At 55.0% G+C, this 27,079-nt stretch overlaps 1 protein-coding gene across 1 annotated transcript; it reads left to right on the top strand.

Annotated features, from left to right (window-relative positions):
* The first annotated feature begins 1,478 nt into the window (after nt 1-1,478).
* Nucleotides 1,479-14,207, top strand: KIF3C (kinesin family member 3C). The gene is made up of 8 exons (XM_075048840.1): nt 1,479-2,891; nt 6,955-7,056; nt 7,146-7,268; nt 7,347-7,465; nt 8,629-8,745; nt 9,040-9,148; nt 9,785-9,960; nt 10,883-14,207. The coding sequence occupies exons 1-8, from the start codon at nt 1,479-1,481 to the stop codon at nt 10,974-10,976; spliced, it is 2,253 nt and encodes a 750-aa protein (XP_074904941.1). The 3' UTR covers nt 10,977-14,207.
* Nucleotides 14,208-27,079: the final 12,872 nt, after the last annotated feature.

Raw genomic sequence — 27,079 nt, 5'->3', positions numbered from 1 at the left:
CCTGCACCCTATGTCCCAATCCTGCATCCCTTATCCCACATCATGTACCCTGCGCCCTGCATCCTGCATCCCAACCCTGCATCCTTCATCCTACCTCATGCACCCTGCATCCCGCATCCCAATCCTGAGCCCGTATCCCACATCCTGTACCCTCCATTGCACATCCCAGTCCTGCATCCTGCATCCAACATCATGTACCCTGCATCCCGCACCCCAATCCTGCATCCCGCACAATTGCTCTGCATCCCACTGACAAATCCTGCATCCTACATCCTACAACCCACATCCCAATCCTGAACCCATATCCCACTTCCTGTACCCTCCGTCAGGCATCCTGTATCTCGCATCCTGTATCTCACACCCTGCACCCTGCATTCTGTATTCCAATCCTGCATCCCAATCCTGCATCCTGAATCCCAATTCTGCCTTCTGTATCCTGCATCCTGCATCCCAGTCCTGCATCCCATATCCCAGCCCTGCATCCCAATCCTGCATCCCAGTCCTGCATCCCGCATCCCAGCCCTGCACCCTGCATCCCACATCCCAATCATGCAACCCAGTCCTGCATCCTGCATCCCACATCCCAATCTTGCATCCCAGTCCTTCACCCTGCATCCTGCATCCCAGCCCTGCACCCTGCGTCCCAATCCTGCATCCTGCATCCCACATCCCAATCTTGCATCCCAGTCCTTCACCCTGCATCCTGCATCCCAGCCCTGCATCCTGCATCCCACATCCCAATCTTGCATCCCAGTCCTTCACCCTGCATCCTGCATCCCAGCCCTGCATCCCACGCCCTGCATCCTTCGTCCCGCATCCCAGCCCTGCCTCCCAATCCTGCATCCTTCGTCCCGCATCCCAGCCCTGCATCCCACCCCCTGCGCCCTTCATCCCAGCCCCGCACCCGCTCCCCCCGCCCCTCCGGCGCCGCACAAAGGCAGGACTACAGCTCCCGGCGTGCCCGGCCGGGGAGCGGCGGGGGGGCGACGGACGGACGGACGACGACGGGGGGACGCGGGGCGTGGAGGGGGGGGCCGGGGCCGGCAGCGCACCCGCCGCCCGCGCCGCCGCCTCTGCCTGCGCGTGTGCGTGTGCGCGCGTGTGCGTGTGTGCGGGGCCGGCGGCCAATCAGCCGCGCCGCCCCGCCCCGCCCCGCCCCGCCCCGCCCCGCCCGTCCCCGCACACGGGCGGGGCGCAGCGGCCGCGGCTGCCATGAGCGAACGCCCGGCGGGGCCGCCCCCCCGCCGCCGCCGCCGCCGCCGCCGCCCCCCCCCGGCCCCCCGCACCCTCCGGTCCGCTTCCGACCGCGGCCCCCGCCCGGCCCCGCTCCCGGCGGCCCGGGGGATGCTGCGGGGGCGGCGCGGCTGAGCGACATCCCCCCCCCCCGCCCCGGCCCCAGCTGCCGCCGGCCCCGGCTGTCCCCCCCCCACCCCGCCGCCGCCGCTCTCCGCCGCCCGGCCCCGCCCGCCGCCGCCGCCATGGCCGGTAAGTCCCGCAGCGGCTGCGAGGCGCTGAAGGTGGTGGCCCGGTGCCGCCCGATGAGCAGGAAGGAGGAGGCGGCGGGCTACGAGCGCGTCCTGGAGCTGGACGTGAAGCTGGGGCAGGTGAGCATCCGAAACCCCCGCGCCGCCCCCGGGGAGCTGCCCAAGACCTTCACCTTCGACGCCGTCTACGACGCCAGCTCCAAGCAGGCGGACCTCTACGACGAGACGGTGCGGCCGCTGATCGACTCCGTGCTGCGGGGCTTCAACGGCACCATCTTCGCCTACGGCCAGACCGGCACCGGCAAGACCTACACCATGCAGGGGGCCTGGGCGGAGCCGGAGAAGCGGGGCATCATCCCCATCTCCTTCGAGCACATCTTCACCCACATCTCCCGCTCGCAGAACCAGCAGTACCTGGTGAGGGCCTCGTACCTGGAGATCTACCAGGAGGAGATCAGGGACCTCCTCGCCAAGGACCAGAGCAAGAAGCTGGAGCTGAAGGAGAACCCCGAGACGGGGGTGTACATCAAGGACCTCTCCTCCTTCGTGACCAAGAACGTCAAGGAGATCGAGCACGTCATGAACCTGGGGAGCCAGACGCGCTCCGTGGGCAGCACCAACATGAACGAGCACAGCTCCCGCTCCCACGCCATCTTCCTCATCACCATCGAGTGCAGCGAGACGGGGCCGGACGGCGAGGAGCACATCCGCGTGGGCAAGCTCAACCTGGTGGACCTGGCCGGCAGCGAGCGCCAGAGCAAAATGGGGGCCCACGGAGAGCGCCCCAAGGAAGCCTCCAAGATCAACCTCTCCCTCTCCGCCCTGGGCAACGTCATCTCCGCCCTCGTGGACGGCAAGAGCACCCACATCCCCTACCGGGACTCCAAGCTGACCCGCCTGCTGCAGGACTCCCTCGGGGGCAACGCCAAGACAATCATGGTGGCCACCTTGGGCCCGGCCTCCCACAGCTACGACGAGAGCCTCTCCACCCTCAGGTTCGCCAACAGGGCCAAGAACATCAAGAACAAGCCCCGGGTCAACGAGGACCCCAAGGACACCTTGCTGCGGGAGTTTCAGGAGGAGATCGTCCGGCTGAAAGCCCAGCTGGAGAAGCGCGGCATGCTGGGGAAGAAGAGGAGAAGGAGCAGCCGGAGGAAGAAGGCGGTGGACGGGGAGAGCGCCACGGAGAACGAAGGGGAGGACGACAATGAGGACGGCCTGGAGAAGAACATGGAGAATTACTTGAAGGAGCAGAAGGAGAGGCTGGAGGAGGAGAAGGCCGCTATCCAGGATGACCACAGCCTGGTGAGCGAGGAGAAGCAGAAGCTGCTGCAGGAGAAGGAGAAGATGATCGAGGATCTGCGGAAGGAGCAGGAGGCCACGGAGCTGCTGGCCACCAAGTACAAGGTACGTCTCGCCACCCGCCGTCGCGAGCGACGCTGGGGGAAGACCTGCTTCGCCTCCGGCCCCTCCTGGGGGGCTGGAATGGGTCCCGAGGTGGGCTCCCGAGCGAGGTGGGCTCCCGAGCAGGGTGCCCAAGGGCAGCCCCGTGCCTCCCGTGTGGTGGCGGGCTGGGGTTGCCCTCAGGCGTGGACCTGCGTGGCGACCCGGTGTGGAAGCTCCTGGGGATGCGGGCTGGGAAGGGCCGCGGGGGAGCGGATCACCGGTGGCACGAGTTTGCTGTGCTCAGCTCTCGTTCCCCTCGGCACAACAAAGCAGCTTGCGGCAGGGCGGGGGAGCGATGCTGCGGATTCGTCCCCGGTGGCCCCGGGAACGCGCCCAGGGCTGGGGCTGGGGACGCGGCACCGCCTGCCCCCCCGCCTCCCCCCGGCCTGCCCCCCGCTCCCGGCCAGCCCCACGGCTCCTGCCCTGCCCGCCGGGCTCTGCCGGGGACGGGCAGGACTGCGAGCCTGCAGGCAGGGTCTGGCAGCTCTGCAGGGACCCCTCTCCCCACCTCAAATCTTTCCTGGCACCCCCAACCCAGAGCCGGGTGGGTGGCGGGGCTCGTTACCGGCACCCTCCGAGCCACCAGCTCAGGGATGCGGGGCCGAGTGCGAGAGGGGCCATGGTAGCCCCAGCGCAGCCCCGGGCGGCCGTGCTGGGGGTGTGGGGCTGCACCACTGCCCCCAGCCCCAGCCCTGCTCCCGTCGCTGGTGGGGCTGGGGGGTCCTGACCCCCTGCCGCGGGGCCAGCGTGAGCGTGGGGCTGGGATGGCTGTCGGGGCGGTGGGGAAGGAGCTCCGGCACCCTGACCCGCCGCGTCACGCTCCGGCACGGCCCCTCCGTCACCGCGGTGGCCCGGATGCGGTGGCCGGGCTGGAGACCTAGCACGGACCCCCCCAGGCGGGGACATGGCTGGGGTGTCGGTCCCTGCCTGGGATTTCGGGGGCTGAACAGGGGGATGCTCTCGTACCCTCCTCCGTGGCCAGAGCCGTGTTTGTTGCAGCCCCGGGGATGCGTGGCCGTGCCCAGGGATGCGTGGCCGTGCCCGGGGGTGCGTGGCAATGCCTGGATGCCAACGCAGAGACCCGTGGGCTCACGCTGGGACGTGCCGCTGTGGGACGCACGCACCGGTCGCCAGCTGGCACGACTGGTGTCCCATGACGGGCGTCCTGGCGGAGCAGGATGCTCGGCACGGGGGTGGGCTCCCCACAGCCGGTTCCCCCCCACTGCCGCTGCGGCGGAGGGCAAGTTGTCACTGGCAGCCGTCCCGCACGGTCTCCTCGTCCGGCACGGCGCAGCGGGACTGGCTCGGGGCCACGGTGTGTCCTGTAACTGCTGAGTAACGAGGCAGGGCCGGAGGCGAGATGACGCCGCGTCCCCTTTGGTGGCCTTTGGAGCCGCTCTCCGTGCCGTGACCCTCCGGTCACGGGGGTACGGTACAGCCACACCAGTGAGGTATCGCCCCGGGGGGGCAAAAATCCCCCCCGTGCCAGCGATGGAGGGGCAGAGCCTGCCGCGACACCCACCCACCCCGCTGGGCACTGCCAGGGACCTGCCTGGGGGGACATTGCGGGGGACGCTGGGTGGCTTCCCGGTGCCCACGGGCAGCTCTGCCACGCAGCGGGGCTGGGCAAGGAGCCCTGTGTCCCGCTCGCGCGTCAAACGGCTCGGCAGCGACCGCGGCGAAGGCAGCCGTAGTAACCGGGGGGACACGGGGTGCCCCACGTGTGCGCGGGCGACCCACGCTGGACCCCCGTCTTGCCGTCGCACTCGTGGACGTGGGCTCAGCCTCTGCCGTGCCCCACCATCCGGCTGGGACGCGTGGGCAGCATCGAGCTCGGAGAGGCGGGGGCCAACCTGCCCCGGCAGATGTGCACCGCGGCCCCCAGATGTGCACCGCGGCCCCCAGATGTGCACCTCGGCCCCCAGATGTGCCCGGCCTGTGCCGCGGCGGCAGGCTGCGGCGGAGCCTCTGCCTCGGCTTGGCCAGGCTGCCGGGTGCAGCCGTTCCCGGCCCCTCGCCCGACGGCTCTGCCAGGTGCCGAAGCCGGGGTCGGCAGGCGGGAAAGTGCCGGGGAAGTTATTTGGGTGCCGGAAATGAGAGGCTTAGCGTACAATCTGTCCCACGCACTAAAGAAGATTGGGAGTCGTCTTCCTTAGAGGGAATAAATGCTTTGTCAGGGGGAAAACAGCCGCGCTAAGAAACCCCTTAATCTCTCGGCGAAGGCAGTAGCCGGCGGTGAACCCCGCGGGGAAGGATGGCAGCACCGTGCCCTCACCAAGCATCGTCCCAGCACCCGCCTGGTCACCCCGGTCCCCTCCCTTGTGCCCTCCTGGTGCCCCCCAGTCCTGCTGGGGCAGGACGCACCCCGGCAGGGCACAGGGGACACTCGCCAGCACAGGGTGCAACTGGGACCAGCCAAGAACTGGGTTTGGAGGAGGAGGCGTGAGGGGTGAGGGGTCCATGGAGCCCCAGCCCCCCCAGCCCGGCTGCTCTGGGGAGCCCTAGCAGGGCACAGCATGGGGCCGGGTGGGGGGGCTGCCCTTGGGGGTCTCAGCCCCCCCCCACTGCGGCAACCCGGTGGCTTCCCGGCAAAATGCCCGGCCAGCAGCGCCTAACCGAAGGCAGCGGGGCTGGGAGGAAGGAGGAATCCTCGGTGTCGGGGCCTGGGGGGGTGCAGCAGGGTTGGGGGGGCTGGATGGGGCACCCGGGAGGGGATGTGCCCCTTAGCACTGAACGGCTGCGAGGGTCTCACGGGGGTGTGGGAAGGTGGGAGCTGGTGGTATGGACGCAGGGGTTGTCCCACGGGTGCTGGGGGGGCTGCTTGCGCACCTCTAAAACCCCACGCTGCGCACCCCCACAGCCATCCCGCGTGGGGCTGGGAAGGGGGGAAAATTGGGGGAAAATAGGAGAAATAGAGTATTGCCCCAGATAGCTGTCGGTGTGAACGGCGGTCACCGGTTTGCCCGAGCCCCCGCCTCCAGCTGGGGTGCCCGGGGCTGTGATGGGGTATGGCGGGGGGGGCACACGCCCCCCCCCCGGGGAGACCCCTGCCCAGGGGCACGTGCCGGCAGCACCGATGAATGACAAGCGATGGCCACGCTGTCCCACTGACACCCGGACACGGTGACACGGCTACAGGCATGCACACACCCTGCACGTGGGTGCACACGCGTCTTGCACGGGTGTGCGCACACACGGTGCATGGCGTGCTCACCTCCGGCACGGGTGTGCGCACACACCCGGCGCTTGTACACGCACCGGCACACGTGTGCACGCGTATTCAATACGTGCACACACCTGGCACATCATGCACGCACCCCTGTGCCACTCATACGTGTGTGTGTGTGTGAGCACTGCCATGGGAGAGGGGAGCCCCGTTCCCCCAGGGAGACAAAGGGAAACACGGGTGGGGTGGGCTGTGGGTGACGGGGTGGGATGGGACAGGGTGGGATGAGGGAGTCGGGATGGGGTGGGATGCTGGGGTGGGGAAGTGCTGCTGTGGGTGGTTTCTCTGCAGCATCTCCCCCAGCAGGTCCCGGGGGGCTCAGGGCAGAGCCCCCCCCCCCCGCCCCAGCTCGCCATGGCTCGGCTGGGGCCGGGTCCCCGCTGCCGGCAGCTGCTGCACATCCGCGGCGTCCCGCTGGCTCACGGCTGTGCGGAAGGAAGCGAGACCCGAAACAGCCCGGGCTCAGCGCCAGCGGCCCCACGTCAGGTCCCCATGGAGGGGCCACGTCGCTCGCACCCCCCGCCACAGCCCCCGCCGCCGTGGCCGGCGGTGCCGAACCGGCCCCAAGCTCGTCGGTGTCCGTGCGCAGCCCCCTCCCCGTCAGCCGGGGACCAAAGCGTGTGCTGCACCAAAAGCTCCCACCTCCCCGAAAGCGGGGTTGAGGACAGGGTGCCCAGGACAGGGACTAGGGATGGGGGTGACCACCCGGCGAGGACGGCTTGGGGCAAACCCCACGGCGGGGGGGGGTGGTTGGGAGAGCCACACTCTGACCCCCCCACCCCGCTCTGTCCCCCCCAGGCGATGGAGAGCAAGCTGCTCATCGGCGGCAGGACCATCGTGGACCACACCAACGAGCAGCAGAAGATGCTGGAGCTGAAGCGGCAGGAGATAGCCGAGCAGGTAACGGCGTGGGGGCCTGGCCCGGCTTAGGCGGGTGCCGGGGGTCCGGTTCCCCCTCCCGGCTCTGAGCGTTTCCCCCTGCGCCGCAGAAACGCCGGGAGCGGGAGATGCAGCAGGAGATGTTGCTGCGGGACGAGGAGACCATGGAGCTGCGGGAGACTTACACCTCCCTGCAGCAGGAGGTGGAGATCAAAACCAAGAAGCTGAAGAAGGTGAGAGCGTGGCAGGCGGGGACGACCGGCCCCCCGGCCCCCGAGCCACGGGGCTGAGGGTCTGCTCCTCTCCCCCAGCTGTACGCCAAGCTGCAGGCCGTGAAGGCGGAGATCCAGGACCAGCACGACGAGTACATCCGCGTGCGCCAGGACCTGGAGGAGGCGCAGAACGAGCAGACGCGGGAGCTGAAGCTCAAGTAGGTGGTCGTGCGGCCCCCGGGCTCGGGCGCAGCCGTGCGGGGTGTGCAGGGCAGAATTGGGGTGCACAGAGCGGAGCTGGGGTGCGCAGCTGGAGGGAGCAATACGCCGGGTGATGGGCCCGACTGAGTGCTTCCTACCCCGTCAGCGGTGGGAGAAGGTGTAAAACGTTTAAACCTGTTGAGCTGGGTGGGTTGCACGCGAGAGCGTTAAAAAGTTTCTGAGAAACGTGAAAAACCAGAAAATACACAAGCGGAAGCGGCAGCGCGGCAGCAGTGCGCGCTATGGCTCGGTTACGGGCCGTGGCCGTGGTAGCTGGAGGTGAGCGTCCCCCGAGGGCACCTGCAGACCTGCTGCGGCCCCAGCGCGGGCAGCGGAGGGAGGGCGGCTTTGGGGGGACTCGGTGTGAGCCCCAGCCCCGTGGGGGCACCCGGCAAAGCCGGGCAGTGCTTTCCCTCCAGGAACCTCCCAGCAGGAGATGCAGCTTCTAGTCCACCATCTTTGGTGGGTTTGTTTTCACTTCGAGCAATTATTTTATTCAATGTCTTAAGAAAATCCCACCCAGACATATAAATGTATTTTAGCATTTTCAAGGTGAAATATTTGTACTTTTACTAGAAACAAAATTTCATCTCAAATTTTGCTACCTTCGAACATGATTCAAACTTTTGAAAAGCCAGCAGCTCAATGAAAGCAACTCATCGGCTCGAAACAATTTTCTGCGGCTGCTCAATTTGCCCCAAAAAACGTGGAAAAAAAGGTTCCCTTTGGGGTCCATTTTGCATCATTGAGCTTTCCTTTAGTTTCTGGTTGGGCAGCTGGGGGAGCAGACGGGTCCGGGTGTTTCTGCCTGGAGGAAGGCTTGCAGAGCTGCCCGAGTGTCTTCGCTCCTCTCTGATGACCATCTTCCCCTGCCCTCCCTCCTGCCTCTCTCGCCTCTCTGTCGGCTGGATCTACTGCTTCAACCTCTCCATTTCCATCATGTTTCCATCTTCTGGCTGTTTTCCCATTTCCCTGCGCTGTCTCCTTCTCTTCCTGACATCCCTTTTCTCTCCCTTTCCGACCTGTTTTCTGTCACTTGTCACATTAACTCCTTCCTCTCCTGCTCCTTCCCACCCCCTTGCTCCTGCTCCGTCTCTCTCTTGGCCGGTCACTCGCTCAGGTACTTGATCATCGAGAACTTCATCCCACCAGAAGAGAAGAACAAGATCATGAACCGCCTGTACTTCGACGGTGAGGAGGACCAGTGGAAGTTCCAGCCGCTGGTGCCCACCGGAGGGTACGTCCCCGGCCCTGACCCCGACCCCGACCCACGCTCTGCCTCGGCGCTGCTGACCCACGGGCACGAAGCCTCTGCCTGCAGGGCAGGGATGTCCCCGGGGACAGGGGGACGGCAGGGACCCCCGGGATGCTTGTAGGTGCCTACGGGTGGAAATCCTCTCCAAGCCAAGCCCCACCAGGAACGGCCACCCTTCACTTGCTGTAAACAAACTCCGTTCATCACTGTTTGGACGCGGTTTCGGTAGGTATTTATGTTCTCTAATACATGTTCCTCTCTTAATTAATTTTTTAGAAACAGCAACCAAATGAAGAAGCGGCCTACCTCTGCAGTGGGGTACAAGAGACCCATCAGCCAATACGCCCGCGTGGCCATGGCCATGGGATCTCATCCTCGGTACCGGGTAAGTGAGTGGAACTGGTGCGTGCCAGGGGGACAAGAGGTTGTTGGATAAATGGGATGGATAAATGGGATGGATGGTTGGATGGAAGGAAGGAAGGAAGGAAGGAAGGATGGGGGGATGGTTGGATGGTTGGATGGATGGAAGGAAGGAAGGATGGGTGGATGGGTGGATGGATGGATGAGTAGGTGGATGGATGGGTGGGTGGACAGATGGAGGGATGGATGGATGAACAGTGAGAGAGGACACAGAGTAAACAAGCTCATGATGAATTGGGATACGTCAGTTCAAGCTCCCAGCTTTATCCTCCCACTTGGCAGGATCGGTGGCCGTGCTCTCAGCCGGTCCTTGAGCTGCTAGCTCACTGGCTGTGGCAGCTCCTGCCGTTTGAACGGATGGGGCCATTCAGTCTTGCCTGTTGGACTCAGCCCCAGGAAAGACCAGAAGAGCCTGAGCAGAGCTGTCAGCCTGCACCCCAGTTTGGAGCTTGTCCTGTGGCTGTGGCAGCCAGAGGAGGGTCCCACTCCACGGCATGCTGGTCAGCTTCTCTCGGCAGCGTGGACTTGCTAGAGCTGGTGCTGTGTTTTGCCACGTGGTGACTCTTTGTGTTGGTTTTCCCGTTGCCCTGTCCTGCTGCAGGCTGAGAACATCATGTTCTTGGAGCTGGACCTCTCCCCTCCGGCCATCTTTGAGTTTGAGCGGAGCAGGGACCCGGCAGAGCAGGACCCCCGGGCTCTCCACCTGGAGAGGCTGATGCACCTGGACAGCCTCCTGGAGCGGCCGGCGGCCTCCCGGGTGAGGAAGTCCCGCTCCTGGTGAGTGCCAGCGGGTGGAGGGGACGCGTGTGGGATGCGGCGCGGCCGGGATGCTCCGTGCGGGGCGGTGCGTGGGCTTGGGGCAGGCAGAGGAGTCGCGGCGGAGCCGCAAGCCCCCCGTTCCTTTTGGGGTGGAAACTGGCCATGAGTTGTTGGGGTGTGGTCAGATTTTAAAATACAGCTAACGTTGCTTTGGGAACGGTTGTTGGATGTGTATTAAAAACAGGGTGATGATGTCATATATCATCAGATGCATCTCAGCACAGGACAGACATGGACCTGTTGGAGCGGGTCCAGAGGAGGGACACAGAAATGATCCGAGGGCTGGAACACCTCTGCTATGAGGAAAGGCTGAGAGAGTTGGGGTTATGCAGCCTGGAGAAGAGAAGGCTCTGGGGAGACATTATAGCAGCCTGCCAGTACTTAAAGGGGCCTTATAGAAAAGACAGGGACAGACTTTTTAGCAGGGCCTGTCGCGACAGGACAAGGGGTGATGGTTTTAAACTAGAACGGGAGATTCAGGCTAGATATAAGGAAGAAATTGTTTATGCTGAGAGTGGTGAGACGCTGGCCCAGGTTGCCCAGAGAGGTGGTCGATGCCCCGTCCCTGGAACCATCCAAGGTCAGGTTGGACGGGGCTCTGAGCAACCTGGTCTGGTTGAAGATGTCCCTGCTCATGGCAGGGGCTTGGACTAGATGACCCTGAAAGGTCCCTTCCAACCCAAACCATTCTATGATTCAATGATACACATATCTCCCAGATGGTAAGACACAAGGTATCATCCTGCCCGACACTGGGTGTCCTTTGGTGCTGCCTGCATAGCAAATGACTGAGAAAATGGCTGGATTTCGGGGATAGCAGGAGGCAGGGGAAGGGAAAGGAGAAGGAAACCAAGTTTGTTCTGTTCGTCTCCCCATCCAGGTGCCAGACGCCGCGGTCACTGCCATCCTCAACCACGCATGTCTCCCTCACCTCCAGCTCCCCGTGCGCCGCCACGATGCCAGCTCAGGAGTGACGTCCTGGACCCCCTCGCCCCCCACACCGCCTCGCAGCGAGGACTGTGCCCTGCCGACGGCCGAGGAAGGGGCCTCTGCCGGCAGCATCTCCACCGGTCCCAGTTCGTCTTTGTCTTCAGCTACTTTGTGTGCGCGTGTGTTTGTGTGAGACGCTCACGAACAGCCCCCGGGGCAAGGGGAGCTGCCCCCTCCTTCCTTCTGCCCCCCCCCCCCCCCCCCTTCCCCGATCTGGATCCGTCACTTTATTTATTTAACGTATTTATTTATGGAGCGGTTGATGCGCAGAGTCAGGAGGTGCGTTCGGACTGGAGGACATCCAAGGCTGGCAGTGGGCACCACGCCGACCCCTCCTTGGGTACGCTCGGCTCCCAGCCCTCCCCACGCCGCCGCCGCAGCCCCCGCGCAGGGCTGGGGCACGGGGACACCGCCGGGGTGGGCACCACCGGCGTACTGCTCACCATCGTGCTCCGCAGAGGGGGCAGGAGAGAGCACGTGCCCCTCTCTGGTGGCTTTGGCAGAAGGTGAGGCAGCCCCGGACACTGGCGCCGCGTTTGCTTTGCTGGATCCCAGGGAATTTGGCGATTTCTACAAGGATTTGGAGACGTCGTGGTGGCAGCACCTTGCGCTGGGCTTGTCAGAGGCCCAGAGGGACTCTCCAGCCTGCATCAACACTGGTGGCAGCAATGACATCTCATTGACTTCTTGCCATGGCTGTCGCTCCAGGAATGCCAGCTCCATTCACAGAGAGGGCTTGCAGATTAACCAAACCAAGCCAGTCCCGGTGACGCCGGGACTTTGTTCACCTGTGCCACGCTCGGGAGATGGCTGGCCCTGTCCTCTTCGGTTGCCTGACACCCAGCTTGCTCCCATCCCTGACTGAGTGGGTCTTTAACTCCTTACAGCAAGAACAGGAGATGGAAATCTCTGTCCCCTTCCACCCACCCTTGCCAAAGACACACATAGTCTGGGGAGCAATGCTACCTAAGTGAAACCAGAGGTGACCGTGTCCACCATCCTGGCAACTAAAGGCAACGAAGAAATGCAGGACACGATGGTGATGCCCGGAGGGGTGATTTCAACATTGCTGTCCTCCGGGCTGGGTAATACCATGTGGAGATCACCTTGTAGTTGGGAGAAATTTCCTGGTTATTGCGTGGGTCGTGGAGGGATGGACGTGAAATGGGTAATGGATAGGAGGGGGCAAGCCATAAGGCCACTTCGGCGACCTGAAACCCATCCCAGGCAGCAGCGTGCATAGGTGCCAGGACATCACTCGGTGTTCCTGAGTGATTCAGCTTTCAGCAATTCGACTGAGGGAAGGTGGGTCCTTGTTGAAGACCATTCCTGGCAGTGCCAGGCCAGCAGCTGTGGTTTCCCTGGGATGGCTTCTGGATGTGCGGAGATGGGGGAGATCCGTTTGTTTGACGAGATCCTAATGAATGAGGGAGCAAGCCCCTGGTTGACATGGGAGGATACAGGTCTTCAGAGGGACGTACGCTGAGGCCAGTCCCTGGGAAGGCACATCTGAGATGTGCAGGTAGGGACTGTCTTCTGGCGTCTTCTTGCTCATTGCCCTCTGCCACTATCTTCCCTGCCTGTGTCCTGTAACGCCTTCCGCCTCTTTGAAATCTTTGTCCCCTTCTCCCCCACCCCAGCAGCTGGCTTGTAGGCGATTTTGGAAGCTGACATTGCTCCCAGGACTGAGCTCACTCCCTTCGAGCAGCAGCCAGGTCTGGTCAGTGCTCAGCCTGGGGAGGAGGGTGCGGGATGAAAGGCATTTTAGGAGTGAGAGATCGGTCCCTTCCGTGGCTTGGGGTGAGGTCCTGTCCGCAGGTACCGCCGGGGGGTTGTCCGTGTGCATCCCCTGGAGCAGGCTAGCTCTGGCCCCATGAAACACGGTGGATGAGAGACCCGGTTCTTTATTTAGTTTTCAGGATAGGGTCTGGGAGTCAGCATCATGAAGCACAGACCTCAGGAAGGGGAGAAGCTGTCTGCAGGGTGACCCACAGGAATATATTTTCCTCCCTTCCATGTTTTCTAATTGCCCCAAGTTCACCTTCAGCCAGATCAGCAGCTCGTGGAGCCCGAAGCTGATGAGCCAGCGACAGTCTCTTTTACCTCCGTTCTCTACCCAGGGCATGGGAAACAAAGCTCAAGAGCCGATGGTGTCCTCTCGTTCCCCCCAGCTTGCCCCAGGCCATGGAGCATCATGTTGAAGGGTGGATGTTCTCCACACCCATCTCCCATGGCACGCGTTGGTCCTCATCTGTGTCATGGCAAAGGACGGGTCCAGGTCCAGCAGGATTTTGGGCACGGTGGGATCCACTGGAAGCCCTTCCAGCGGAGCACAGGACCAGCATCTCTGTACCTGGTGCAGGGGACAGGCTGAGCTGCTTTCAACGTCCAAGTGCCGCTTGTAACGCATCTATCGTGCGCGTGGGTCCAGCGATGTCCCGGCGATCGCTCTGTCTCGCTCCACCACTGCCGATAACCTCCCGACCTCCTTAGCACAAACCCCGAGGAAGGTTGTAAGCAGATGCTGGTGATTTAAGCTGAGGCCGAGCGAGCTCGCGGCGGTGTTTTCCCTCTGCCTCGGGTGGCTCCGCAGCCTCTCTGCATCGCTGCAGCAACCCCAGATGTATATTTGTAATGTTCTTTGGTCTTTGTATGTTGGTGCGTGTGTATTTACATATGAGTGTGTGTAGGTGTGTGTGGGTGCGCGCGCGCGTGTAGCCAAGGGATCTATTTACCGTCAATGTGAGTGACTGTACAGGGGGCAAATCCCAGAGGGGGGGGACAGGGCTGGGCTGGGGCTTTTTTTTGTTGTTGTTTAATTGTTTGTTTAGTTATTTTGGATTTCAGGTTTGGACTTTTTTTTTTTTTTTTTCCAAGGGGGTGGGTTCGGGTCTGTTTCGGATTGACAAGGTGAGGGCCTTGATTAGGACCAAATTTTTGTGCCTGTTGCTCTGGTGATTTATTTAGAAATCAAAAGTTTACTGTATGGTGGCCCATCCTTGTCACTCTATACATATGAATATACAGGACATATTATAAATATATATATATTATACATACTGTATGGAGAGAGGTCATTAATCTCACACTCCCTCTGGCTTTGGATGGACACCTCTTCAATATGCTGTAATGTAGCTTTGACCCAGTGCTGGGAACAACCAGAAAGCGCCAGCACCCTTCAAAACCTGGCAATGACACCAATAAAGGAATGAGCATCATTGCAAAGGGCGTCCGCAGCCTCGTTCATCTGCAGCTCTGGCCGGCTGGAACCCGCCGGCACCGCGGTGCTGCAGCCGATGCGTTAATCTCGGCGCAGGTCCGCATCGCGCGCCGTGCTCGGGGGGACCTCCCGGGCTGTGTGTGTTTAGAGACGAGGATTTGGGATTTGGGCTCCTGCTGCTGCGCAAACAGGGGCACCGATGCCTGGATTTCTCCATGTATTTCTCCTGTTTCCTATAAGATGGAGCATTTGTACTGAAACGCCTGTAATTTGCAGGAAGCTTCACTAGGAGAAGGTCTAAGCAGCAAAAGCTGTTTTTGCTAGGTAGGAGCTCTCTCTCAAAGTTGTATGGGCTCCAAGAGTGTGGAGAGGCCTATTGAAAATCGGTAAGTTGATTTGGGGCAGGGGGATTTCATTTTATGTGCTCACCTAGTTCCTTCCAGCTTAGTGACGCCGATGCCAGGAATGGGCCCTGGCACAGTCTGGTTTATCGGCATCGACGCAGCGAGGTCTGCAGCCGCACCAGGCGCAGCACGGGAGGTGGGTAAAAGGAGACTGGAGCCAGGAGCACCCGCACATCACACGTGTGGGGAGGTTGGTTCTTGCAGAGGAGGGAGGGAAGAGCCTGGGGGTAAAAGCAAGAAGTGAGATTAAATGGGGAGTTACAGCCCGCGGGGAGAGCAAGGAAGGACCCATGGACATTCAGGTGAATCAAAGCTGCTGGTGAAACAGGAGTTTGGGTAGCCTCACCGTTTCAGGAGCAGCAATAGTGAGCAGGGAAGAGACTGGGCATCTCCCAAATGCCGCTGTGTTTTTCCCCATGCCATTGGAAAATGGGGAAATTCTTACGTCTTACACGTTAACGAAGCTCTTACTCAGAAAACACTGCAAAGGCACTGAATTCCCATGCTTCGAGATTGTCCTTGGCAGTCTGACCTGTCTTGGCAACCCCCATGGCACTCCAGAAGCGCCGGCAGCTGATGCTGGGTATCGCTCCCGGCCGCTGTCCTGGCTCCCTCTGCTCCCCAGCGTGGTTTAACACCGGCCTTTCCTTGTGAGCTGCCTCCGTACGCTTGTCCCGTGGGCAGCCTGGGTGCCTGTGGGCACAGGGGCAAGGATGTGGACAAAGTTAGGGACAAGACCCGTGATAAGAAGGAAAATGAAAGGGAACAAGAAGGCAATCCATAGGTGCATTAGTAGTAAGAGAAAAATCAAAGGAGTCTTCACTATGCACCAGGGAATGAATGATAATATCAGAGGAAAAAACAAAGCATGCAATCATTTTTTTTGCTTCAGTCTTCATTTAAAAGGTCAGCTGCGATCAGATGGCTTACAATAAATGTCAGTGAAAAAGGGCTGAGGACTCAGGCTAAAATAAGAAAACGGTAGGTTAAGGATTTCTCATACATGCTGGATGTTTCCAAATCAGCCTGGTCTGATTTAATTCACAGCAATGTACGTAGGGAAGTTGGTAAAGCAATCTTGGAGCTGCAAGTGAGGGGCTTTGGGACCTCATAAAGAACAGGCAAAGTGTCCAAACAGGAACAGGACAAACATAAAGAATATCTTTAAAATGGGGGAAAGGAGGATGCAGGGAATTACGTACTCAACCAAATTTGACTCCTGAAAAGGCATTGAATGGGTCAGCAGAATCTGTCTGTAAGTATCCACAGGAGAACAAGGTGAAAAATAACAGCCAGCGTGGTTTGGTCCAAAGCAAATCACATCAACCAACGTAATTTTCTGCTAAGAGACCTTGCAGATATGGAGGAAGCACAAACTATGATATATTGAGAGATTTTGGTGAAACTCTGACATGCTCATGGATGTGAGGCTGAAGTGGAGTTAACGATGGCAGATTTTTCCAAAAGAAACAGGCTATAGGCAGGCAGAGACAGAAATGTGATTTGTTCTCCTTCAGCCCGGCACTTCCACGGGTGAGCCACGCCAGGTTCCACTTTTCAACCAAGAATGGGACCACTTGGAAAGATTTTGCAAGAAATCAATGGGAATGATGTGAAAACATGAAAGATTGAAAGAAGCAGGGTGGTTTCCACCTAGGGCTAGAAGACTGTGGAGAGAGGTAATCATGATCTTCAAATACTGAAAAAGACTCCTGCAAAGAGATGCTCCTGTTTCAGCTACCAAAAGGAGACAGGACAAGAATTTCTGGTCTTAAAATACAGCAAGAAAGATTTAGATTAGCGTTCTGGAAAACTGTTGTAAGCCCCCAAGGATAACACAGCACTAGGATAGTTCACACATGTACGATACAGAACTGCTTCCACCGGAGACTTTTAAGAGCGGATTAGACTGACAGCTGTCAAGAACCGTTTAGGAGGCAGTTAATCACGCTGGAGGGCAAAGGATGACGGGGTAACCCCTGACCATCTCTTCCAATCCTATTTTATGTGATTCTGTGATTTGAAATTACTGCAAGGTACAGCCTGGGCGCCTGGGAGGACAGCCGAACCCAGGGCAGAGCTGGAAGAAACGGAGAAGGACGAGATAAGGAAGGAAGGAAGTCAGGGTTTGCCATGTTCAATTTACCTCTCTGCTGCCATCCAAGGCAGCCTGCGAGCAGATCAGAGAGCAAGGTCCCCAGGTAACACAGAGAGAATAAAAGGGCAAAAATGACAAATTATAAGCATCGCCACGCAGTCAGGAGCTCTATTTATTCCAAAGGAGTTCAGAAATCATGCATGAAGGGTGCAGAGAAGGGCAAAGGATTTTTCCACACCAAGTATAACTGCCAAAAACATTCTGAAATGTCAGCTTTGGCAATGCACATGCTATGTCCCAGGGGACAAGAAGGTGACTTCAGGCAGATAAAAATGCTCCAGTCACCAACAATACTCTTTCCTTGCAAATCCTGCAGTGTCTGGTTAATGATGTTACAGACTTGGGGCCGTTTTCTTTTCCTCATACCAGTGGCAGACCATCAGCCCGGAGAGAGCTGCTGATTTGGCTTAAAGAACATGAACATTTCCTCCGTCTTTGTTTCTCTCTCCTGGTGTTCCCCCCCCTCCCCCCCCAGGCAATGGCAAGAGGGCAGAAGCGCCTGGAGAGCGTGTACAAGGTTTGTGCAGCGCCCAGATGCCCTCAGCTACTGCATTTCATGAATATTGATGATCCAACTTCGCAACATTTGCAATGCAGAAAATACCCAGGAGTGTCTATGTTTTCCACCTTAGCTTGATTTTGTTTTGTGATTTGTCTCCTTGTTCTTTGGGGTTGGTTTGTCTTTTTACAAATGTCTGCTGCAATTTCTTTGATAATGACATTCAGTGGCTTTAGCAGTGAGCAGAATCTTTTCTCAGGTTGAAGATCTCTCTGCTTCCCTGGAACAGCCATCCCTTGTAGTTCTACAGCATTACACAGAACCCTGCAGTTTTTATGAGAATATTGAATGAGGTTATAGAAATATGATTTTAAAGAGCTATGTCCCATCTACTGACAGTTCAAAACAGGTTATTATTTTTAACTGAAATCTATAAAATTTAGGGTAAATTCACTAGAACAATTTTGGTTTCTTTCTTACTATGTAGGAGTAAGTCATGGGACTTTTTCTGTCACAAATCTAAAATTTATTCCTAAGATTTGTATGGTTCTATATGCCAATATTTACATTTTCAATGATGAACTTAAGTAGATATCTTAAATGGGCCAAACTTCTACATCCCACCTTTGAAGAAAAATGCCCATGGAGGCTCGGTGCCCCTCCGTGACTGCCATGTCCAGGTACAACTAGAAAAGTACAAGTGTGAGGCGCCCAAGAGCCACAAGCATGGTACAAACTGAAGGATCAAGAGAAGTAGAAGCTGAACTAGCAAAGACACAACATACGCCATATACACTTGGGTAGCCAGTTTGTGGTGGTGAAGACCAGGGACCCACAGAAGTAGGATAGCTACTTACAAATTAAATAAATACTGATGTAACCCGCAGTGTTCAGATTCTCTTGGAGTTGGAAATCCCTTCAAAGACATGGATTGAAAGAGCTGCAGAAGACCCAGCAAGAAGCTTGTGTGACTCTAACAGAGGGTGAGTGTGATGGGATGAAGACAGATGGCTACCAAAGCAAGGTCCACAGCCTGCAACCACTACAGATAATTACTCCCTGAAGAGCATCCAGCTCTGCTTTCAAACTGTTAGAAGATGGTTTTAGTGGGCCCAGACCTGCTGGGCAGCGGTAATTGATTGCAGAACCATCGCAGTTCCCTGCGGTGTAAGACACGGGTGAGAGGTTTGGAGGGGGCACTTTGCAAGACACGCGTTGGGTTACTCCACAGCCAGTGACCGCTGTGACGGGACAGCTGCAGAGCTGGTTCTAGTAGTGCTGGTCTCCAGACCACGTTCACTCTTAGAGCAACGACATTCATGTGTTAAGTGATGTGAATTTAGGACTCTGTGTCTGAAGTGGAACTGGGTGCTAGAGCCAGGGTCACCAAAACAACATCTGTGCTGGGAAGGACAGGGGAAGTGACATGGCCACCCCTCAGTCTCCCGTGCCAAGGACAGAAGGATGTGTTCCGGGAAATTTATACAGCTCCTGGTTCCTCTTCTTGCTCTCCTCTTGCATGTGAAGAATGAGCCACCCAGATAGTGATTTGTTTCTGAAACCTCCAAAACATTTGGAGGTGTGGTTAAGATAGGCAAGGGTAGCTCAAAGCAAGGTTTACCAAATGTTTCATATCTCAGTCTCATTCAAGAAAACCGGTAACATTTGCTGTCGCTGAGCCCTGCTTCTCTTTCAGCCCTACCCCGCCACTCTTGATGGTGGTGGTAGAGGCTGCTGCTCTCCTGCCTGCCCCAGGAGCACGTACAGAGGGAACGCAAAGACCATCAGGACTCCTGGCTCTCAGGAGAGATCGTCTCTCCTCCTGACCCTGTTCCTGAGTCATGATGAGCAAGCTGCTCTGAATCCCAATTTTCCTATTGCTAAAGCAGTACTAAAGCTTTTTATCATCTTTGTAAAGTACTTTGAGATTTACTTGCTATAAAAAGTTGCAAAGGAGCTAAATGTTTTTACTACTGAGTAGATTCTAAAGTATTTCAGCACAAAGGTGACTACAGCCACTATAAATATGTTGCATGGACTTCCCAAGACAAAAGCTGTGCAGGATGCCTTTATTCGAGAAAGGTTTTTGGGGGGGTTGGGTTTTTTTTTTGCTGTTCGTTGATGCTCTGATGACACCCTGTGGACTTTTCCCTGTACTACTGTAGGTGTGCAAAGACCCAAGAGTTTCATTCTTTTTCTCCCCAATGGCTCTTCTACTCCATTGCCCTGCATTTTTCTCTAGTGACTTTTTTTCATCAGGCTCTCAACTCAGTCTTTAATGGCAAGGGAGCCATGTCACTAATATTATTTGTTATACACTGTTCCTATGCATTGCTGTCTTGTTAACATTTGTTGTTTTGCAAGTAGATGGTGGGGTGACCCTGACCTCTCCGTGCCCAAGCATGCTCCATGGCACAACTTGCGATGCAGCAGCAGGTTTCAGATGTTCCAAGTGATCTGTCCACTGGGACTGTGGTGATTTGAGACCTCTTTCACAATGAATTTCCCCAGGTTGAGACTCTGTTTGGAAGACTATACTTGTCCTTCGTCCCTTCAGTCCCAACTTCTGTGCCAGCAGAAGGATATACTAATTATTTGTAGCTGTTCTGCCTTAAAATGTGTTGCCTGTATGCTTATTCACATTGTGGGTATACTCACAATCAGGCACTGATCCTTGAAGAGCAATGCTGGTGGAGGCACGCAGCAGCCACTGGCTTCCCACACCATTCCGCACTTGTCTGTACTCGGGAAGTATTTTCCTTCTTAGTCTCCCTCAGTCTCAGAAGAAATATTAAGGGAAGGGAAGAAGTAGGAATTAAAGTTTCTTTCTCCTACGAGTGCACATCTCCCTTTGAATTCACACTATGAATGCAAGCAGAACCACCTAAACCCCACCAAATAGCTGGAAGAGAGCATCAGAGTTTTCAGTGGCAAAATATTAGGATGAGAATATCAGAGTTTTCAGAGGACATCCTTCCAACAGCAGCAACATACCTGGAGACCTCATCAATGGTATTAGGTGCAGTTAACATGTGGACAGAGTTTGAGGTGGCCATGCTATGGAATAGAGACACCTGCATAACATATGGGGAAAACATCAGACCTAGGTGTACACACTTTAGGGGAAAAGAATAGTCAATGTACTGACAAGGTGAGATTCAGACTAAACCTTGAATGAAAACTTAGGTTGAATTTTATCAGTAATATTGTCCCAAATTATAGCAACAGAAGAAGAGTCAATCTTACAGATTTTAATCATCCTCTTCAGCTTGCCAGTGGTGATAGCCACCAAAAAGTCTGTCTTTATTGAAAGATGAAGACAGTGGATAGCCAAAGGCTTGCATGACAGCTCTGCTGAGGAAATGAGACTAGGCTCAAAAACCGTCAAGGAATTTGGTGTGTAATGAGGGGAAACCTTTGAAGGAGCATCAAACTTGAAGGCATGGAAAAAGGAGAGAAGTGTTCCTCCTAGGGGTGGGGGCAGATACAGCCACCAAATGTATTACAAGAGGCTAGTGAAGATCTTGGAGTACTTCAGCCTCAGCAGTAATTTAAAGCGTTAAGTGGAATAAATTGAATGGAAGCCACTGGGGTGGATGTTCATCAGGAAATAATTACAGCCCCTTCGGTTAGATGTCCACTGGAATGTTTTCTGCTCAAAAAAGCATGGGGCATCCTGCTGTGAGCTGTCGGAAGATGCAGTGGAACCAGGAGAGATGAGATGAGATGAGATGAGATGAGATGAGATGAGATGAGATGAGATGAGATGAGATGATGAGCAGAGCAGCCAGGCAGCAGAGTTCCTGGTACAGCGATGATTTCAGACCATCAGAGACCAAAACGATTAGTCACATTGCTCCCTGCCTTATCCTTCAGCTAAGTTTGGAACAGAAGAGAAAAGCAGTTCATCAACTTCCCCTATAAAGGGAGAAACAATACCCCTGGGAGGTCCATGGAGCCTGGCTCTGGAGGCTGCCCTTCCTCTTTCCGTGCACAGCAAAGGCAGACAGGAAAACTCAGCTCCAGAAGACAGGTCCCGTAATCCAGCTGCACGAAACGACCCATCCGCTAACATGTTCCAGACTCCAGGCTGCAGAAAGTTGCACCTGGGGCTTAGTGCATCACTTCCCAAGGAAAGGGAAATGAAGTTTGCATCCTTTTTGTGGAAATAGAACAAAGTGATCTTATTGTTTGTTATTGTGTATGACAATCTTGTGTGCATGAGTGAAACACCAGACCTGCTCTCATCGCTCCCTGATTTCGAGGATGCTGATGAATCTTGTATGACAGGTGAGATCACCAACTCTGAGCTTTTATACTGTTGGAAATGAACTCAGACCCAACTGTTAAGGCACATTTCACTGTCATTTCAGATCAGGGAAGCACAGTGAAAGTCATTCTGTTGCATATCTTATTCTAGACTTCTGCTCAGCAAAGACAATTGTGATTGTCTGAAGGAACAAGCGGTTACTAAATGATATTCAGACAATTATACTAAATGGAGTGAAACTTGTGGAGATCAGGTAAAGGCTCTCATGAGGAAACATATGGTTACAGGCAGTTCAATGACTCAGGACACACAAGCCAACTTTTTCACCTATAGCCTGTCAGAGCCCAGTACTCTCTGAACAGGATCTTATAGATATTCCACACATGAAGGGTTTAACGTTTAATACCAAATTTACTTATCTGAAGCTATTTGACGTTACATGTGATTTTGATTAAGCAGAGTGGTACAGCGGTGAACTGAAATCACAATGCATGTACAAACAACAGTTAGCAGAAAACAGCAATTGCAGTATACTGTTGAATCACAAGACAAACATGATTCCCATTACCAGTCACCATAATATGCTCACCACTGTGACCCTGAGCGTCCCTAATCCCTGCAAAGGAATACATAGGTTGAGACCAGCTCAGGCCCGTTGCTCTCCTCAGCGCTCTTGTTGCTTGTCATCCAGATTTTATACTCTCTGTGGGGCTGAGCCATGGATACAGTCCCCCATTGCTGGTCTGGCTAACTCAGGAAGGTGTTCAAACCCCTTTGATTAACTCAGGGACAAACATTTACACAGCCACTTGATCCGCTCAGCTGATATAGCCAGTTGATATAAAACAAAGCTACCCTCCAGTTCCCTTTGTGTTGAGATCAGTTCAGGTTTATTTGCAACCGCTATGGTCAGTCACTCCCTCCTTCCCCGAGCTTCAGGAGCCCTTGCCCTCCTCCCCTGAGCCTTCTTCCATTGTAGGGGTTTGTTGGTCAGTCCCATCTCTAGGTGCAGGTCTGACTGAGTCATGATTTAAAGCAAACATGGAACAACTTCTGCAGTAGCAAAATCCTGTCCAAGGACGGATCCAGGATAGCAGCTAGAAAGACTTATTTGAGGGAAGAAATTGGATTTTCTGCATATTCACCCAAAACACCACCACATTCAGAAGATCCAGGGTGAGTCCCAAAGCATCTGGCAGTCAGTCTAGGGAGGGTGTTTTGTTAATCTGTTGTCTTGCCCAATGGGAATCATCAATCTCCCTTTTTTAGTTAGGTCACAGTCAATTCCATGACTTTTGTGAAAATCTTTGACACTGCAAATAGACAAAATTGCAGGATGTTGTGTCAGACACACACTGAAGGGAAGATAAATCCCTACAGAGGGAGCAAACATCTTGCAGGTCAATAGGTTGTCATGGGCAAAACAGTCTCAACTCAGGGGATTTCACTTTGTTTAATTTATTTGCAACTAACATAAACTTTTCATTACTGGTTTAGGTATTTAGAAAAACTAGAAGACAAGCAATTCAACAAACACTTAGGAACATTCTTCTTCTCCTCCTGCTGCAGGCTGAACTTCAGTCCAACAGCTTTTCTCTCTGCTAATCTCAGCTCCCCATCTTTTCACCGCACGCTGCACTCACTCTCTTTGGTGAGGCAATGGGCAATGCAGGAGGTTGGGGTCGGTGCTTAATGGTTTCTGTCTACCACTCCTTGCTTCTTACTCTTCTCTTCTGCTGCTTCTTGCACCTCCCCTGCTCTGGTGTGGGAGCTGCAGTCCCTTTGGGGGTGTCCCTGCTCCAGTGTGGCTTATCTACACACCACAGACCTGTCAGAGGTACCTCCTTTGGCACAAAGTGCCACCTTCCAAGAGTGTGTCCCCAGGAATGTTGCCTTCCATGTGTTTTCTTTGCTTCCTCCTTTCGCATTTCTTCTCACAGCTTTCCTCCTGTGCCCCTGGTTGTGTCACCACTCTGCCCTTGAATTTCTAAACGAAGAAGCTCAGCCTCCCTAAGGCCAGAATCAATCTCCAACTGCTATTCACTGCTATATCAGGAAACAGCCTGTAGTAAGACTATTTTCTCCTGAAATAAAGAGATAGTAATTCTGTAACTTGGGATAAAATGACTTTCACCTGAAATAGGCATTGCAGGAAGAGTCCCTGGAAGAGGTCAAAGAGGGGTTTGGAATGGGAGGACTTGTAGGATTTGGTGATGTACCCTTAGGCTGGGGAGTCCAGCTGGTACCCAACTGTTCAAAGCAGCAGACTGCCAGGACAGTTCATCATTTGAAACTTTTTTTTCTGAATAGCTGGGCGTAGGTGATGGTGGGTAGGAGGGCTGGATCCTCAATCACACCCTTGGTGTAACTTCAGATTGTTGCTTCAGAGGAGGGAGGTACCAAAGGAATGGGCCCATTTGTCTTGAGGAGCTCCTGGTGCATGCTGAGGGGCAGGGAAAGGTATAGGGAGTTTTGTGAACAATGGAGAAGATACACTAAGATGTCTGCAAGGTAAAGGGAGGAGCCCAGAAGATCATAAGATAGCTTGCAAGTTCAAAGCTGAGTTAACAAACTCTCCCTTATCAGCATTAAACAAAGTCTTTCCTTCAAAGGGAACGCTGTCCTTTTCTTTGTATGAATCTCCAGGAAAGCATGAGGACTGAAGCCAAGAAAAGCCTCTAACTGCCTTACAAGGCTGCACATAGTGTGAAGATACCCTCCGCAGGCACGCGTGGGGGAGACGGAAAGTGCCTCCCTGCATGTCTTCTAAGGTAGAAGAACTGATGGAAAATGAAAGGCCTCTGTTCCTGGCTTTATGTTTCTTTTTCCTGACGACTCTGCCCGTAGTGCAGGTTTCAGGAGCAATGATGCACTGAGGACTCCAGAGCTTCCCCAGCATCAAACCTCACAGCAAAGGAGGGGAATCTATTGGAAAGAAGTGGCAAAGGAGCCAGAAGGGATACTGCCAGGTGACTGTCACCTACGAAAGTCTCACTGGGCTGAGTGTGGGCACGAGAGGGGGATGCTCTGAGGGCAGCACCAGAGCTGGTCATATACACCAGCACGACAGTCTGGGATTTGCTGAGCAAACCAATTGTGGTGAGGAAGGTCCAGGCTTCAGCAGCTTGTCTTTTGCCCTGCCCTGGTACAGATGGCAGTATTTCGGAGCTCTGATGAGCTTCTCAAAGTGGCTTACGGCCATGCCTGTGGCTAGGGCCACTGCAAAGACTAAGGACTTCATCTCCCTACCACCCGCAGACTGCAGTTCCTGATACAGGAACATTAGCTTTCTCAAGCAAGTACGGTTTTGCTGATACAGTTGTGTCAGTGATGGGAGTTCTGCAGAAATACCTCATGCCAGTAAGAAGTCATCCTCACTCTCGTCACTGACCAACAGACAAATGCTGCCAGGAAACTTTCATTGAGCCAGCCTAGGAAAAACAAGTTCTTCACCATCAGAAGTAATAGAAGGTAAGGGTATGAGTAGTGAAAAATTCAAAGTAGAATCATAGAATCATTTAGGTTGGAAAACACCTTTAAGATCATCGAGTCCAACCATTAACCTGACACTGCCAAGCCCGTCACTAAATGGTGTCCCTAAGCACCACATCTACATATGTAATACAGCTGTTACTTCCCCTGCAGCAAAACTGGCTCCTAAATATTTAGCTTGATTGCCACTGCACCATATTCCCTACTATTTCCAGAAAATATAAAGTGTTGGCTCAAGTCCAGAAGCAGTATATGGATTGAAGCAATGTGGTTCATCCAATCACACTTGTATTAGATTTAATAACACAACTGTTGAGGAGCGTGCAGAGATTTCTGAGCTCATTCTGCAACAGGTCTGCTTGGATTTCATGGGGATAATGCTTTGCCTGACCAAAGAAGTCCTGCTGGACCTGAGCTGGCTCTGCATAACCCCAGGTCAGGGATCTGCATTCCCAGCAACCCAGACATCCTGCCAATGGATAACAAAAGTCAAGAAGACAATACACCACTCTATTGTGAAGTGTCCATGTTACGTTTCTTGTTTTCATTCAAGGTTGCATTCACTGATTTGCACAAAGATTTGGGTTCCTGGTTTTTGTATCACTTTCAGAACTTAAAATAATTATTGTAAAGCTGTAGCCCCATAACCCTCCCCCACTAGAAAGGCCATCTGCTCATTGTTTTAGCTCAGCAATCTGACATTTGCATGTTCTTTTTCCTGGCTGGAAGTATCAACCTGCAACCAGCTCACTGCCGCTTTGAATCTGAGTTTAGAAAGAGGATTTAAACAGACTTACCAATTCTGCTTTAGCATTAATTCCTGTTTAATAAGTATGAATTATTTAAGCTTAAAGCAAAATGATTGTAATAACCTTGCTCCTGGTTTTTGCAAAGAGGGATAGTGCTGTGTTCATATATAAGGACAGTCCTTCCTTTTACCATCAAGAATGAACTGATCCCCTTACAATGAACTATGCTTCACTTCCTCCTATGCAGCTTCAAGAGATAAAATTAGATCTGAGGAGAACGACCCCTGAGAGCAGCTGGCTGACCGAGCCACTTGCTGCGAAACATCTCTAATAAGCCATAATTTATACTTCAGCCATTATACTTTTTGCCACACTGAGAGCTAGATAAATGATTAATTGAAAGAGGATTGAGGGATATTTTTTGAAATCATAGAATCATAGAATAATTTGGGTTGGAAGGGACCTTTCAAGGTCATCTAGTCCAACCCCCCTGCAATAAGCAGGGACATCTTCAACCAGATCAGGTTGCTCGGAGCCCCGTCCAACCTGACCTTGGATGTTTCCAGGGATGGGGGATCCACCACCTCTCTGGGCAACCTGGGCCAGTGTCTCACTACCCTCACAGTACAGAATCTCTTCCTCATATCTAGCCTGAATCTCCTCTCTTTTAGTTTAAAAACATCCCCCTTGTCCTGTTGCTACAGGCCCTGCTAAAAAGTCTGTCCCCATATTTCTTATAAGCCCCCTTTAAGTACTGAAAGGCTGCAATAACGTCTCCCCGGAGCCTTCTCTTCTCCAGGCTGAACAACCCCAACTCTCTCAGCCTTTCCTCATAGGAGAGAGCATTCCAGCCCTGTAATCATTTTCATGGCCTTCCTCTGGACCCGCTCCAACAGGTCCATGTCTGTCCTGTGCTGAGGACCCCAGAGCTGGACGCAGGACTCCAGGTGGGGTCTCACCCGATGGGAGCAGAGGGGCAGAATCCCCTCCCTCGACCTGCTGGCCACGCTGCTTGGGACGCAGCCCAGGGCACGGTTGGCTTTCTGGGCTGTGAGCGCACATTGCCGGGTCTCGTCCAGCTTTTCACCCACCAGTCCCCCAAGTCCTTCTCTGCAGGGCTGCTCTCGATCCCTTCAGCCCCCAGACTGTGTTGATAAGGGGGATGCCCCAACCCACGTGCAGGACCTTGCACCAACAGTTCAATTCTGTGGCTTGCACAGCTGCTTTTGAGAGGCAGACCTGTCCAGAGTATGGGTCCTTGGAGGTGTTGGCATGCAGGGTAGCATGTCCTCTCC

This window comes from Buteo buteo, chromosome 17, assembly GCF_964188355.1.
Source record: "Buteo buteo chromosome 17, bButBut1.hap1.1, whole genome shotgun sequence".
Taxonomy (NCBI): domain Eukaryota; kingdom Metazoa; phylum Chordata; class Aves; order Accipitriformes; family Accipitridae; genus Buteo; species Buteo buteo.
Note: the sequence above shows the minus strand (reverse complement) of the source record. Positions and strands in the feature narration are given on the sequence as shown.

What these genes read in the sequence shown, in the direction of transcription:
- KIF3C (XM_075048840.1), top strand. Translation starts at nt 1,479, where the DNA reads ATGGCCGGTAAGTCCCGCAGCGGCTGCGAGGCGCTGAAGGTGGTGGCC. An exon ending in CCGCTGGTGCCCACCGGAGG is followed by an intron (nt 8,746 to 9,039) that starts GTACGTCCCCGG and finishes TTAATTTTTTAG; the next exon opens with AAACAGCAACCAAATGAAGA. An exon ending in GATCTCATCCTCGGTACCGG is followed by an intron (nt 9,149 to 9,784) that starts GTAAGTGAGTGG and finishes GTCCTGCTGCAG; the next exon opens with GCTGAGAACATCATGTTCTT.